The 16,773-nt window shown below is 43.1% G+C and overlaps 1 protein-coding gene across 2 annotated transcripts in view; it reads right to left on the reverse strand.

Annotated features, from left to right (window-relative positions):
* TFCP2 (transcription factor CP2) overlaps positions 1-12,606 on the reverse strand; it is a 78,418-nt gene extending 65,812 nt beyond the window's left edge. For both annotated transcript variants that reach the window (XM_053298474.1, XM_053298473.1), the window contains exon 1: positions 11,452-12,606. In XM_053298474.1, the coding sequence (XP_053154449.1) occupies positions 11,452-11,573 (122 nt within the window). In that variant the 5' untranslated portion in view covers positions 11,574-12,606. The remainder of the gene's footprint in view (positions 1-11,451) is intronic.
* Between the last annotated feature and the right edge of the window lie 4,167 nt (positions 12,607-16,773).

Raw genomic sequence — 16,773 nt, forward strand, 5'->3', positions numbered from 1 at the left:
AGATTATGCCCTTGTGGATCTGGTAACATTGAAACAACTGCTCATGTTCTTCTGTACTGTGATTATTACAGAGACATAAGATGCCAACTAATTGCCCCACTTTTGATTAATTTTCCGGGTCGTGGAGATGATTTTTATTTAAACTATCTACTCACCAGTCCTAATTCGGATGTTATTCATATTGTGGCCAAATATTGTTATATAATATGCCAAATGCGTATAAATGTAGTCTGATTTTATAATATTATTATTTCTTGTTTACACAGTCAGACTGGTGTTATTGACTGGTTTGTCAATCCAGACATAGAGTCCTTCCCAAGGACCTGGGATGGCTGAATTTTATCATCAATACTGTTGGTTATTATAGATATCGTCGCAAAATATAGCTGTTCCCAGTAAAGCTGCTTTTTGTAATTGGCTGATGGTGATTTCTGTGGCCCCTATAGTGTTGAGGTGCTCTTCAAGGTTTTTGGAACTGCACCCAGGGCGCCAATTACCACTGGGATTATTTTGGTCTTTTTCTGCCACAGCCTTTCAATTTCAATTTGTAGATCTTTGTATTCGGTGATTTTTTCTATTTCTTTTTCTTCTATTCTGCTATCCCCTGGTATTGCTATGTTGATTATTTTAACTTATTTTCTTTCTTCTCGACTACAGTAATATCTGGTGTATTGTGTGGCAGATGTTTGTCTGTTTGTAGTCGGAAGTCCCATAATATTTTTACATCTTCATATTTTTCAACTTTTTCAATTTTATGGTCCCACCAATTTTTGGCTACAGGTAGCTTGTATTTTTTGCAGATGTTCCAGTGTATCATCCCTGCTACCTTGTCATGCCTTTGTTTGTAGTCAATCTGTGCGATCTTTTTACAACAGCTGATTAGGTGGTCCACTGTTTCATCTGCTTCTTTTACAAAGGCGGCACTTGCTGTTTGTTGTGGACTTTTCGATTTTTACTCTTATTGCATTTGTTCTTAGTGCCTGTTCTTGCGCAGCCAGTATTAAACCCTCTGTTTCCTTCTTCAAGCAACCATTCTTAAGCCATTGCCAGGTCTTGGTGATGTCTGATTTTCCAGTTATATTGTGCAAATATTGACCAAGCAGGGGCTTATTTCTCCATTTTTCTGCTCGGTTCTTGACTTGTTCTTTCTTGTAGGCCTGCTTTGTTTCATTGGTGTTGAATAGTTTCGCGTTATTGACCATTTGAAGTGCATCTTCTTCACTGTCCTTGATATATTCTTCAAGGCCTCGTTTCTCCTCCTCTGCTGTTTGATGGACTTGCAGCATTCCTCTTCCACCTGAGCTGCGAGGGAGGTATAGCCTATCGACATCACTGCGGGGGTGCAGAGCATGATTGATGGTCATAATTTTCCTGGTCTTACGATCCAGCGTCTCTAGCTCTGCCTGGGTCAAGTCTATTATTCCTGCAGTGTATCTGATAACAGGTATAGCCCAGGTGTTTATGGCTTGTATGGTGTTCCCACCATTGAGTTTGGACTTGAGGATTTTTCTAACTCTCCTGATGTATTCACTTCCCATTTTTCTTTTAACTTCTGTGTGTGCGATGTTATCAGCCTGGAGAATGCCCAAGTATTTGTAAGGTTCTTTCTCTTCCAGGTTCTTGATCTTGCTTCCATTGGGCAGTTCTATTCCTTCTGTTTTTCTTATTTTCCCTCTGTTCATTATTAATGCAACACACTTGTCTAGTCCAAACTCCATTGCTAGATGCTACTGAATATACGGACAGTGTTTAGCAGTGATTCGATTTCTGACTGGGACTTTCCATACAACTTCAGATCGTCCATGTACAGCAGATGGTTGATTTTTATGTTTTAGATGTTTGGTATCTGAGGCCTGTTTTGTTTAGTATTTGTGAAAGTGGGGTCATGGTGATTACAAACAACAGAGGGGATAGTGAGTCCCCTTGGAAAATGCCTCTTCTAATGCTAACCTGTCCAAGTGTCTCACCATTGATTGTTCACTGTGTACTCCACATGCTCATTGCTTTTTTTATAAATATCTGAATGTTTTTGCTGACACCAGTTGTTTCTAAACATTTTAGTATCCATGTGTGAGGCAATGAATCAAAGGCTTTCTTGTAGTCAATCCATGCAACACTTAGATTTGTTTTTCTTCTCTTACAGTTTTCTAAAATCATTTTGTCTATCAGCAGCTGGTCTTTTGTGCCTCTGGTGTTCGGGCAATTTCCTTTCTGTTCAACTGGAAGCTGTTTGTTAGTTAATAAGTGTTGCATCACTTCATCTGCTATTATTCCAGTTAATAATTTGAACATGGTTGGCAGTCAGGTGATCGGTCTATAATTACTTGGAACTGCAGCTTTGGCTGGGTCTTTCATGATGAGATGAGTTTTCCCAGTTGTTAGCCATTGTTCAACATCACTGCCTTGCAAAATGTGATTGAACTGTTTTGATAGTTGTTTATGAAGGCTTGTTAGGTGTTTAAGCCAAAAGCCATGCAGTTCATCATCGCCTGGCGCAGTCCAATTTTTAATTTTCTTTGCTCTTTCACTTATTAATTCTGGTGTTATTAATAGATCTTGCATTTGTTGGTTACATTTTTCGACCTCTTTCACCCAGCCTTTTTTATTTTAATCTATTGGATTGTCCCATAATTTCCCCCAGAATTGCACTGTTACTTCTTTATTTGGTGTTTCTATGTTTCTTGCAGTTTCTCCTTTTATGCTTTGGTAGAAACGTCTCTGATTCGACTAGAATTGGAGATTCTGCCTGTGCTGTGTAATTCTGGCTTCATATCTGCTAATCTTCTTTGACACTGCTGTTATTTGCTGCTTTATTATTTCCAGGACTTCTCTAATTTTTTCCTTGAATCTAGGTGGTATTTTTGGATCAGATACTGTTTGGTGTTTTCATTCTTCAGCTTCTTGTCTTTCATATCTTTCAATTTACTAGCATCTAATCTAAGCCTGGAGATTTTATTTTCTAATCTAATCTTCCATTTAGGTGATGTACTGCTTTCTTTTTTGACAGGTCCACTGATCTTATATCTGAGCTCTTGTGTTGTTATTGTTGCTGCACTGTACATTAGTTGGTTTGTTTCTTGCAAATTATTGGTTGTTATTTCTGCAAGTGCAGCATTGACATCTTTTAATACCTGAGCAAGTTTTTTTTGGCAACTGTTTTTAGAGCTGGAAGTAGAACTCTGGTGGTTGTTTGGTTCATGTGCTCAGTTATTATTTGCTTTAGTTCTTGTTGCTTTTCTGTTAAATGGCATTCAGGATTTTGAGGTGAAGGCAAAGGGGCGGTTGCCTGGTTTTTATTTTGAAACAGTTCAGCAACAGTGGCATCCTCGATTTCCGACACCTCCTCCACCTGCGCCTGAGCAACTTCTTCAATTGGTGGTAATTCTTCTTCCATATCTTGAGCCTGTGTTGCTCTTTGCAGTTCTTCCAGCTCAACTCCTGTGAATACTTTATTTCTTATTATGAATCTTCTCTGGTCTGCTAGCCTTTGTTCTGTTATTTCTGTATGTGGATGCTTCTCTTTCCAAATTTGGTACATTCTTTTAAAATAACCTCTTCTAGTTGGACTAGACTTGTAATAGCAGATCATTATTTCCTTGTTGGCATTTTTCGTATATTTTTTTCGGTTATGCGACGTTTCTTCCAGTAACTTTGCGGTCTCCAGCCCTGGTTGCTCAACTGAAGATCCTGAGTCCTGTTGCCCACTTGCCACCAGATGTCCAGGGACTATAGCACCTGGCACGGTCCTTGTCGACCTGGGCGACGACCGATCAGGTATAGATTTATTAAGGTTACGTCTCATCATATTGTTGATGGGAGAGGCACTCTTTGTCTGGCTCCTCTGGTGAGACCTGTCCAGTATGGTTGGACCTCTTGCATAGCTCTCACCTTCCTCAGAGCACGCAAGCCCCACAACCACGCCAAGGTAGTGCCTCACTGGGGGATATTATTTTCTTATTTGTTTTATATTGTTGTATTGCTGGTCTATGACCGAAATAAAGTTTTACAGGAAGTGTACTGCTTTTTTTTATTTTTAAAGTTCCATCCAAACACACACAGTTTCAAAAAATCAGCAACATAACAAATGGATACACCAGTCAAGCTGGGCAGTTTCAAAGTTGTAATTGACTTTTTTCAGAGGACCATAGCCTTCTTCTCAGATTGTGGCCTCTGCCCTGACTACCACATCCCCACTCACTCAGCCCATTTGTGTGCATTCAGCAGAAGGTGGGGACAAGCTCTACATTCATATATATGTAGCCCATTCTAATCTCCTGCTGAATGTATGGAAATCAAGAGCAAATCCCACTCCACACATTGATTGAATGTATAGATGGAATGTGAGGGGGAAATTATCCTTAGGGAGCCCTGGAGGGGTGCATGGCTTGAGGCAAATCAGCTAGTGTGGGGTCCCCTTCCAGTTAATTTTAATGGAGGGGATTAAGAGAACAGGGCCGAGGCTCAATCTGCTTCAAGGGCCTCAATCTGCTCATTCCTCTTGGTGACTCTTGCTGATTCTGTTGATATTTGGGGAGTGTTGGTGATGTGGATTTTTGAACATTTCCCCCCTTGATTTTTAGGTGATTTCATGGCCGCAGTTCCCCTAAGCCGCTTTCCATTGGTTTCAATACCTCGCCAACTGCACATTTGCCAACTGGAGGTTCTGCGGGAACGTAACCCGCGCGGTTGGCAAGGGATGACTGAACCCCAACACACACACACCCACACACAAGTTCCAAGCAAAGTCGTAAATGTTTCTGAATGTAGGTTTAACCTGCATTAAGTATGCTTTATTATTTTCCCCTAACTATTTCAGTTCAAATACTATTGGAAAAACTAATTTTAAAAATTTAAAAACAGCACACATTTTTATTTTTGTTTACTAAATATAAGTCAAATAAACTTGTTAAATCAGATCCCACACTATTCAGGGCATCGGATGTTTCAGTTTCCCAGAAAACCCACGTCAATGTCTAAAATGCTCTCATTGCTAAACAATTTAGGCTTGTGGATACCTGACAAAACTTCCACATACTGTTATGTCTCATTGGTAGTTCTATTTCTGCTTGCCTTGGGGAATGGCAGGCACCAGAGCCTCACCCCTGACCATGGGAAGTTCTGCCCCAACTTGCAAAACTTCACTAGGCATGACCCTTACACTTTCAAGTTACACTTTCAAGTTACACTTACACAGTGCTTTCAATAACAAAACAAAACAGAGATTGTCAGTATGCTAAATTCGGAGTCAGATCCTAGTTTCCACAATTGTGGTGAGGCAACTATCAAGAAGTACAAAGCCTTGTATTTCTTTCTACATGAACAAACTTTACATACAGCTTTCCAATCACATAAAACGTTTTCCTCTGGTTTTTCACATGGAGGATAGATCTAGCAATAGCTAGTCACCATGTCTCACTTGCCACACGGCAACCAGGAGAATGAAAAGCTGGTTAGTCTTAAAAAGGTAAATGTAACTTGCCTAGGGAGTAAGAGGTTGCTGGTTCGAATCCCCACTGGTATGTTTCCCAGTCTATGGGAAACTCCTTTATCGGGCAGCAGTGATACAGGAAGATGCTGAAAGGCATAAAGCGCAGGAGATGGCAATGGTAAACCCCTCCTGTATTCTACCAAAGAAAATCATATGGCTCTGTGGTCACCAGGTGTTGACACTGACTTGACGGCACAACTTTACCTTTTACACAAGCACTATATAATACTGAGAACAGCCCTCAAGTACTAAGGATAACTTATTCTTACCAAGATAGTAGACTGCACAAACAGCTAAATAGCACAAATAACACATAATGAAAGCACTAAGGTTCACAGAAAAAATCAGGGTACCATTTTAGAAATGCAGCTTGGTCTCCCACTGCTTCCAGAGTGCAATACATCAACAGTTATGTGTAGCCAATTCCTCAGGGAAACTTCATTTAGTGTATTTGGCATTTAGCACCATCTTCTACACTTTTATCAACTGCCCAGTTGGCAACTTGGAGTTATACAGATAAAGTCACTAGCACAAGGTCATCTTGCAAGTCAGGGGCAGTGATGTTTCCTTGCTCCCAAGTGAACTCAAGTTGTTTTGATGCACTGCAGACTTTGAAAGGTAGCTGGTGTCGTTTTAGCCACACAGTCTAAGTACGTACACATGCATATATATCAGGGTGGATTTGATTTAAATCAAACTGATTTAAATCACAATTTAAATCACTAGCAGGGTGGATAAAAATCAAAACAATCTGATTTAAATAAAAAAAATCAGATTTTTTTAAATTTAAATCGGATTGTTTTGATTTTTATCCACCCTGCTAGTGATTTAAATCGTGATTTAAATCAAATCCACCCTGATACATATGCACACACACTTACCCCATTACTGAGTCAAATGACACTTAATTCAAGGGCTGCCAGTAGATTTCTGGAGCTCATAAATGCAGGGTTACTGAAAATTGGGTTTGCAAACAGCTTTGTCACCACTTACAAACTGGTCAATAAGCCTAAATAAATAAAAGCTTAAAACCCTATGACGTCTCATTTTAGGAACCAACAATATGAAGGAATAGATGGTGCAACCAAAGCCACACAGCTGAACTAGGTAGACAAGGGAGGGAGAAAAGAGGTTAAGAAAAAAATACCTGACACACTGTTGTAAGTAGTTTATAACCCAGAAGACCACCCCCATCACCACACATGTTCTTTCCCCAGGATCTGCAGCATCTTCTCAGAGGTATCTGGAATGTTCAGCAACATACTTGCCACCACCAGGACTGCTAATATGGTAATTTTGTAGCAACTATCTCAGCATCCAGCCTGCTTTTGATCCCTACATTAGAGAGCTTACAAGTCACAACCTTGGGCATACTAGCCTATGTATATTAAGGAAGAAAATGTGCATGTGGCCCAAACAACTGTTGGTGTCCACATCAGAGTGGCAGGAAAATGAAATGGCCAAACGACACCACAAAGTGTTGCACTTTATTACAACCAGCAATGAGACTACTAGATATCAAGCAAGCAACTTACCTTCCTTTCACGCTGCCAGTAGCTGCGTTTAAACAGTTAACCCCTTGGCAATGTCCCTTTCAAAACCTACTATGCTATAAGTGAAATCTCAAGTCCTCCAAGGCCCAATCCTGAGATTGTCAGCTGGTACACCAACACAATTAAATGAGTTGTGTAATTGTATAATCACTAACAGGAAATATTACACTTATTTATCCTTGAGAAAGTCCTCCTTTGGAAAGCAATAGCACCTGCCTACTTCCTTTAGGAACTTCTCTTTTGTCACTGCCTGAAGGTTAGAGTTTGGAGGAATCTAAAAGCCACCTAGTGCAACCTCATGCAGCCCACCCTTCAGTCCCCACAATAACTAACCTTTAACCAGGACCACAGTGTGCAATACACAGGGAGCCAAATCAAAATTAACCAGAAACATCATATTCCTCCTTTCCCAAATTGGAACAAAACCTGAACCACTGTCTCGTAGAAACAAATCAAAACAGAACCTGCTAAAAGGTTTAGATTACCAGTCGAGCATCAGGGTTCAACATCATCATTACCACTCTAACCAGAATGAATCGTTATCTATCTGAGAGAGTGGTGGTGATGGTGGTGTTGGTGTTAGACATTTTAAGTACAACAGCTTCTGTGTGCTGCTGGCCTCAAAGGCCATGAAGCAGAATTAGTCAGGATTGAGTCTGCTACTTTGACACTGAAATCATAGCAAATTGTGAAGATACAGTTGGAGAAGCGGGGGGTGGGGGGGATAACTATTTCTTTGTGTTCTAGTTCTCAGCCAGACTCTGCAATGGGTAAAACTGAGAATATATTTTCTTTGTAGCCCTTGATGTAAGCCTGTGCACAAATCTATCTTCTATCTATATAAAAGGCTTAGGTGGTCCAGGGCAAATGGTGCGTGACATGTTCAACCATAGTTCAATGCTACATGCAGGAGTCGAGCCAAGCCTCAGGTTCACACACCACCCTCTCTTCCTCTTTCATACACCTGGGAATTCTCCACACAGCAGGCTTTACTGAGAGTTTTCTGGGAGGCTTAACAGCAAACTCAAAGTCATCCCAAAAACCTGACACAAAAAGTGAATCCCCCCACTCCCCCGGGCATAAATCTGGCTGCACTATAACTTGCCGTGAAAAACCCAAATTGTGGGTGAAATGCTCCCCAATAGCTCGCTGGGACTTTGGGGTAAATCCGCCCGATATGTGAATGCACCCCCTCCATTCTAGAGGAGATGCGAGCTAAAGGGCTTTAAAAGTCCTGTGTGAAAAATTTCAAGGGGATTTAAGGCTTCTACTTCAGTACAAAACAGTTTCCCCAATTCAGATGTAACAGGAAACAGTGTTTTTTTTTCTAAACTGCAAGCAGAAGTTTTCAATCACTCTCCTCATTTGTTTATGAGGGGAGGAAGAGTGCACAAGCTCAAGGCTCATTCTGCTTATGCACATAACGCTAAGCCTTGGTTTAGCACTGTGTGTGCAAGAGGCCATTCTTATGAGACAGAAGATCGAGGGCACTAGGTTAGGTCTGGCTGCTCTATTCATTAGCAAATAGCAGGAGGCAGACAACTCAGAAAACATGGGATCTGCCTTAAATGTAGCTGCCCATTCAAGCTAGTAGCTAACACAGCAGCTTACTATAAACAAACAAAAGTTGTTAAATAAGTCATCTGAGAGTCTATCACAAACAGATTACACAAATATTAAATACTGGATTAACAAAATCTGTTCAAAGTAGCAACAATAATGACCTATTCAGTACCAGAAGCTAGGTATTTTGGCCCAAGTGTAAAATAGCTCAGAAAGAGGTGGGAGAAATAGAAACTGCACTCATAGGACATTGGTAAAGCTGGGACTGGAAGTCCATTGGGATAGAAAGAGAGTAGGGATGTGCACAAATCTGCTCGGAGGCCCTTTTATGGGCCTCCGAACAGGTTCAAATGACCAGCGGTTCAGCCAGTTTGAAGGTGGGAGGGATACCTTTCAGGGTGAGGGAGGGTGCCCTTAGACCTCCTGCCACATTTCTCCCACCAGTGCTGCACTCTACAAGGGCCCGGTGGGGCGGCAGCGTACCTCTCTGCTGCCCCATTCCCTCGTCGGACTGGAAGTGACAGGGAGTACCTGGTGTGTGTGCAAGTTGGGCATGTGCACGCGCATATCAAACTCACTCACATAGTCAGGCGCATGTACACACTTGTGCCAATGTGTGGGGTACTTCCTGTCATTTCTGGTCCAAAAGAAGGTATGCTGCTGCCCCCCACACTCTTTTAGAGTGCAGCACTGGTGGGGGAAACGTGGCGAGAGGGGTAAGAGCACCCTCCCCCGCCATTAAAAGTATCCTCTCCACCTTCGAAAGAGCCCCCGCTGGATCCGTGCACACCCCTAAAAGAGAGCTGCAAAGAATGACTCACAATGGCCATTAGAACCTCCTTCCAGATGTCCTGTCACTTTGTTAAACACTGCAGCCAGCTCTTCAAGTTCATCTCCACAACCATGAGGGACAGAAACATACAATTTAGGGACAGAAACATACAATTTAAAAAAATGTTGGGATTCTCAATAAGATGGCTCAAATAGGCTGCAGTCATGTACAGAGAGAACAAATTCCTTATCAAGCCCGGAAAGGATTCTACACCAAATTGCCCTTTACAAATGCCTGGGCATCTCCCATTGCAATATATGGGAGAATGGAATAGAAAGAAACCCACAGGACCGGGTACTTAGCTGTTGAGTATCTGCAGGGTCAAAAGGCCAAGGGCTGCCTATCTAGTAAGGATTTAGCTTAAAATGTCAGAGTTATGATCGGAAGAATCATTAGAATTTTACAACTCTTACAGATACCAGAAGAGTCTCACTCTTGGTTTGGACTTTGAAGGTCCATGGGTAATACTACATTTCTTATTGTAGTTGTGGAAATCAATGTGAAGACGAATAGTGGGGCAAGACTGATAAAAGGTGTGGTGAGAGATGATTTGAATATAGTGCATACTGAGTTTAGGGAAAGTAAGGATTGTTGTATGGTATAGTCAAAGATTTAAAAATAGCCTTAAAAGGGCAATAATTGTTGCTAGTGGGTTTAAGTGCTGCATTTTTAATTCTTGAATAATTAATACTCATGGCAAAAATTTCATTAGTGGAGGAAGCCTGCAAAGGGTTATGGTTATTATGAAAATGGTCAGTGATTGATTTATTGATTGATTGATGAGGTTGTTAGGTCTTGAGTTTTAAAAAGTTTGAAGAAAATATTAGAGATATGAGAATTGTTAGAAAGACATAATTTATTCGGTTTAGTTACACAACATTAGAGGCAAGTGTGCGAGGATACAAGATATTCAAGTGGAAGTTGCTATTGAACGTCTAACAGTGCTGTGTAAAAGGCAAAGACTATGAAATCTAGCCAACTGTGAAAGGGGAAAAAATGTAAGACAGGTACACCACCACTTTTCTAACAGGCTTTACTCACAGGAACTCAGGAGAGTTTGTGAACTCTCCAAACTCCATAATACTCTAAAGCAAAGAAACCTGTTGCTATGAACTGCACACAACCCTGAGCCAAGTAGTACAAGATAGCAGCTCTAAATAAGGGGTAGGCTTCAGTTCACTGCTGAGCTTGAGTTATGATTGACCGATGCAGAGGAACATGTTGGAAATAAGACCATTTGAGACAGAGCAGCTTGAGTTTGCATGTTAGATGGGCATGTGCAAAATATATAAGGGTAGCCTATCCTCACATCTAGCCATTACACAACTTTAAAATCCACGCCCTGTGTTGCATGTTGCTTCAGCTTCACTAAGCAACAAGCCCCTTTAGGTAACAGTGGTTGTAATAGGGTAAGCGAGGAATTAACTTATAATAACAACAACAACAAACCCATGCATTGCATTCTCCTAAAACAGGATACAACCCTTTCAAATAATGCACCTTTACAAACTGGTAGCACATGGCGCAATCAAAAAGCAGCTCCTATCCAGCAGGGTGAAGGTAAAGTGTGCCGTCAAGACAATTTCTACTCCTGGCGCCCACAGAGCCCTGTGGTTGTCTTTGATAGAATACAGGATGGGCTTACCATTGCCATCTCCTGCACAGTATGTTTCAGCATCTTCCTATATCGCAGCTGCCCGATAGGGAAACACATTAGCGGGGATTCGAACTGCAACCTTCTGCTTATTAGTCAAGTATTCCCCCGCTGAACCACCAGGGGCCTATTATTAATATAAGCTACTATTGGATCAGAGGCTTGAACTGATTCAGCACCAAGAACTGTGGGAGTCAGGCCCACAAGAAACACACACAGCCAGCCTGTTGATGCAAACACATCCAAAGCAGATGACACCCAGATTAAATGACATTTTTCTACTAAATCTTTCAGGACCTTGCAATTTAGCAATACAGGAAAGCACATCAGATTAACAACAAGGCAGAGTAAACTTCCTTACCTCATGCTGTAGGCACCAGCGCCCAGCTCTTGGCCAATACCCGAGAGGCTGGCATCAAAATCCTGAACCAGCCCCGACTCAATGACTTCATCCGCTAGTGGTAACTTCAGAGCCCAAGCCATCTTTTCACCGCACTTCAGGAGTTCACTAGTTGGAAGCAGACACACAACTCCTCCAGATGGTTCAACGGTACTCTAAGATGCTCCTTGCAGATCTTCAGATACCATGCTTATCCTAGATGTCTCCCTTTTAAAGCAACATTGCCCCCATAAGGACCCACAGAACAAGTAACTATCCTGTTCCAAACCTTTAAGCAGCCTGCCACTTTAAAGCAGCACTTTTGCAAACAAACTTGCAGCCCCAGTTGAACCCTCCTCTGGTATTGAAGCACGCCTCCTTCCTACCAGAAACCCCACATAACCTCTCCCACAGAAACACTCTGCTGTCTGTGGGTGCACGTGAGGGAGCACCCTCACAACCAAATAACCCTCAGATATCCCAATCTACTCAAATTCCACAGAGGGTCACTGACCAGCAGCCCCTCAAGAGCCCCAAACCAAGGCAAACCTTCTGGGTTTTCCCTGACAGCCCTAGCTTCCCACTTTTGGGATCCAAGCTCACCCTATTTCTACTGACAACCCCAACTTCAGACAACTCCTCCTCAGAGAGCCATTCACTGAGGTCCACCAGTCCCTTCCAAAATACTCACCCCCCTGCTCCGTCTAAACACACCCTCAACAGTCTTGTTAGCCCTTCTCCGGGGGGTACAACCCGAGCCTGCCTGCCTACCACGCTCCCCCACTATCTCAGCAACTAGAACCAGCACCAGGGCCCCCAGAGGGGAGGCTCTCCTCAGCCGTCAGCAGTGCCAAGCCACCCACTTCCCAGAGGCAGCCGCCGTCACAATGCCCAGTCAGTCCCCCACGCCCGCCCGATACGATACTATGGAGAGAGACGCATCCAGCCTGCCTGCCTATGAACCAGCCACCTGCCCACCTGCAGCCAACCCGGCCACCCTCTGCATGGACGCGGGGCCCAGCCCTTCCACCGCCTCCGCCCGCACCCCCAGCCCCGAGGCCTCCTCAATATGGAGACCGCGGCTGAGAAAGAGAGAGAGCGCCGCTAACATGCAGCCCGGCCGGGCCAGCACACCCCGCCCCCTCCCCTGCTCCCGAGTCCAATCGCGGCTCTCCTTCCCGTCTGTGCATCCACGCGTCCAATCACAACGCGACTATGAAGATTCCCTCGCTTGCCCTATAGGCTGGGAGCTGGCCTGCGGGGTTGGATAAGGGGAAGGGGCGGGGCTTAGAACTGCCTGGGTGTGAGGGGCACCGGCGTGGGCGAAGTTGGGCTTGGAGTGCTGGTAGGAACAGAGAAGGTTCGAGTCTTGCTGCGGGCACTTTTAAAAACAGTGGAACAGTGATCGGCGTTCTAGGAGAAGGCAGAGCCCATCATCGGCATAGACTGAACGATGGGAATGTGTAGTTTGAGTCCACGAATTAATTGGTTGTTTCATGCAGCATTACAACTGTACCGCCCTGAGAACTTTTGTGGTGGAAAATGCGGGATTAAAATGATTTTATAAATAAATGTTTACTTGGAAGTAAGCACCAAGATATTCAGACATTGACTGCCATGTTAGCGTGCATAAGATTGTAATCTTATTTATTTAGTCATTCATTCATTCATTCGATTTCTATACCGCCCTTCCCAAAATGGCTCAGGGTGGTTTACACAGAGAAATAATAAATACATAAGTTGGATCCCTGTCCCCAAAGGGCTCACAATCTAAACAGAAACACGAGATAGACCCCAGCAACAGTCACTGGAGGCGTACTGTGCTGGGGGTGGATAGGGCCAGTTACTCTCCCCCTGCTCAATAAAGGAAATCACCACGTTAAAAGGTGCCTCTTTGCCAAGTTAGCAGGGATCTTACACTATGCAATTCTTCTAAGCATGCTTCTTCAGAAGTAAGTTCAATGAAGCCTACATATGAAACTCGAAAAATTAGAATATCGTGCAAAAGTTCATTAATTTCAGTAATGCAAATTAAAAGGTGAAACTGATATATGAGATAGACGCATTACATGCAAAGCGAGATAAGTCAAGCCTTAATTTGTTATAATTGTGATTATCATGGTGTACAGCTCATGAGAACCCCAAATCCACAATCCCAGAAAATTAGAATATTACATGAAACCAATAAAACAAGGATTGTAAATAGAACAATATCGGACCTCTGAAAAGTATAAGCATGCATATGTATTCAGTACTTGGTTTGGGCCCCTTTTGCAGCAATTACTGCCTCAATGCGGCGTGGCATGGATGCTATCAGCCTGTGGCACTGATGAGGTGTTATGGAAGACCAGGATGCTTCAATAGCGGCCTTCAGCTCTTCTGCATTGTTTGGTCTCATGTCTCTCATCCTTCTCTTGGCAATGCCCCATAGATTCTCTATGGGGTTCAGGTCAGGCGAGTTTGCTGGCCAATCAAGCACAGTAATCCCATGGTCATTGAACCAGGTTTTGGTACTTTTGGCAGTGTGGGCAGGTGCCAAGTCCTGCTGGAAAATGAAGTCAGCATCCCCATACAGCTCGTCTGCAGAAGGAAGCATGAAGTGCTCCAAAATCTCCTGATAGACGGCTGCATTGACCCTGGACTTAATGAAGCACAGTGGACCAACACCATCACATGGCTCCCCGAATCAACACAGACTGTGGAAACTTCACACTGGACTTCAAGCATCTTGCATTGTGTGCCTCTCCATTCTTCCTCCAGACTCTGGGTCCTTGGTTTCCAAATAAGATGCAAAAGTTGCTCTCATCAGAAAAGAGGACTTTGGACCACTGAGCAACAGACCAGTTCTTTTTTTCTTGAGCCCAGTTAAGACGCTTCTGACGTTGTTTGTTGTTCAGGAGCGGCTTGACAAGAGGAATACCACATTTGAAACCCATGTCCAGGATCCGTCTGTGTATGGTGGCTCTTGATGCACTAACTCCAGCCTCTGTCCACTCCTTGTGAAAGTCCCCAACACTTTTGAATGGCCTTTTCCTGACAATCCTCTCCAGGCTGTGGTCATCCCTGCTGCTTGTGCACCTTTTTCTTCCACACTTTTCCCTTCCACATAACTTTCTATTAATGTGCTTTGATACAGCACTTTGGGAACATCCAACCTCTTTTGCAATTACCTTTTGAGGCTTTCCCTCCTTATGGAGGGTGTCAATGATGGTTTTCTGCACAACTGTCAAGTCAGCAGTCTTTCCCATGATTGTGATTCCTAATGAACCAGACTGAGAGACCATTTAAAGGCTCAGGAACCCTTTGCAGGTGTTATGGATTGATTAGCTGATTGGGGTGGGACACCTGGAGCCTAGACTGTTGAACCTTTTCACAATATTATAATTTTCTGGGATTGTGGATTTGGGGTTCTCATGAGCTGTACGCCATGATCATCACAATTATAACAAATTAAGGCTTGACTTATCTCACTTTGCATGTAATACATCTATCTCATATATCAGTTTCACCTTTTAATTTGCATTACTGAAATTAATGAACTTTTGCACGATATTCTAATTTTTTGAGTTTCACCTGTAGTCCCTCCTAAGTATGTTTAAGATTGCATCTTCTCTGGCCACTTCGGGCTAGTCCAGGAGTCCCCAGCCTTTTAAAACAAGTGTACCCCTTCTGTCACAAACCTTCAGCTCAGGTATCCTATAGAGACTTTGTTACAGTTATGAGACAGGCTATTTCAGTCACTGGCTGACATCCTCCATCTGGATGTAAGCCAGTGACCAAAGTAGCCATCTCATAACGCTTAAATGTGTGTGTGTACAAATATATAAATTCAAACACAAATTTAAGTGTCCCAGTTAATGAGGCAGGTTACTACAGTCACTGGCTCACATCCAGGGCTCATAAGCAGTCTTATTGTGGTGCAGCGGGGAAATGCTTGACTAACAAGCAGAAGGTGCCAGTTCGAATTCCCACTGGTACTATATCGGGCAGCAGCGATATAGGAAGATGCTGAAAGGCATTGTCATCTCATACTGCGCAGGAGATGGCAATGGTAAACCCCTCCTGTATTCTACCAAATAAAAACCACAGGGCTCTGTGGGCACCAGGAGTCAAAATCGACTTGACAGCACACTTTATCTTTAGTCTTATTGAAATGAATGGGATGAGTTTACTTGTGCCCTTGAATCGGTGTTGACTCCTGGTGACCACAGAGCCATGTGGTCTTCTTTGAAAGAATACAGGAGGAGTTTACAAATATGTCAAATATTTATATACCACTTTTCAACAAAAGTTCCCAAAGTGTGTGTGTGTATGTATGAGATGGCTCCCTGTCCCCAAAGGGATCACAATCTAAAAAAGAAACATAAGACAAACACCAGCAACAGCCAATGGAAGGATGCTGTGCTGGGGATGGCTAGGGCCAGTTACTCTCCCCCTACTAAATAAAGAGAATCACCACTTTTAAAAGGTGCCTCTTTGCTTGCCTCCTCCTGCACAATGTGAGATTATACCTTTTGGCACCTTCCTATATCGCTGCTGCCAGATACAGGTGCTTCCCATATTCTGGGAAGCTTTGATCTTATACACACTTACCTGGGACTGTCCTATTGAACTCACAAAGACTTGTGAATAAACATGCATAGGATTAGTCTCTTCGTCTACACATCGAGTTGCCCATGAATTAATGTGTGTCACTTTTTTTGCTCTGAATGTGAGAACTGGCTTTCCTGAAAAGCATTGTATCTGGGGTGATGTGAACAATCTAGCTTTTGTGATGGCCCATTAACTTTAATTCAACTCTAGATATTGCAGTCCCTAAGTGATGAACATACATGTGAACTTGCCCCACAGAAAAACATCAGGTTTGAGTTGCCTTCAATTTATATGAAAGCTCTGCCTGTGGCCCATTCACACAGAAAGGGACCATAATTCAGAGGTACAGTATGTGCTTTGCATGCCCCCAATACCACATTCAATACTTAGCATCTCCATCTGGGAAGGACCCCACTCCTGCCCAAGACCTTGGAGAGCCACTACTAGTCAGAGTTGATAGACCAATGGGCTGACAGCATGAGGCATAGGAAGCTCCCTTATGTACCAAGTCAGACCATTGGTCCACCTAGCTCAATATTATCTGCATTGACTGGCAGCAGTATTCCAAGATTTCAGGCAGGAGTCCCTTCCAGCCCTACTTGGAGATGCAAAGAATTGAACCTGGAACCTTCTATGTGCAAAGCAGATGCCCAGCCATTGAGCTATGGCCCCATTTCCCTAGCATAACAGTATGGAGGCAGCTTCACATTG

Source organism: Hemicordylus capensis, chromosome 2 (genome assembly GCF_027244095.1).
Source record: "Hemicordylus capensis ecotype Gifberg chromosome 2, rHemCap1.1.pri, whole genome shotgun sequence".
NCBI classification, from domain to species: Eukaryota; Metazoa; Chordata; class Lepidosauria; order Squamata; family Cordylidae; genus Hemicordylus; species Hemicordylus capensis.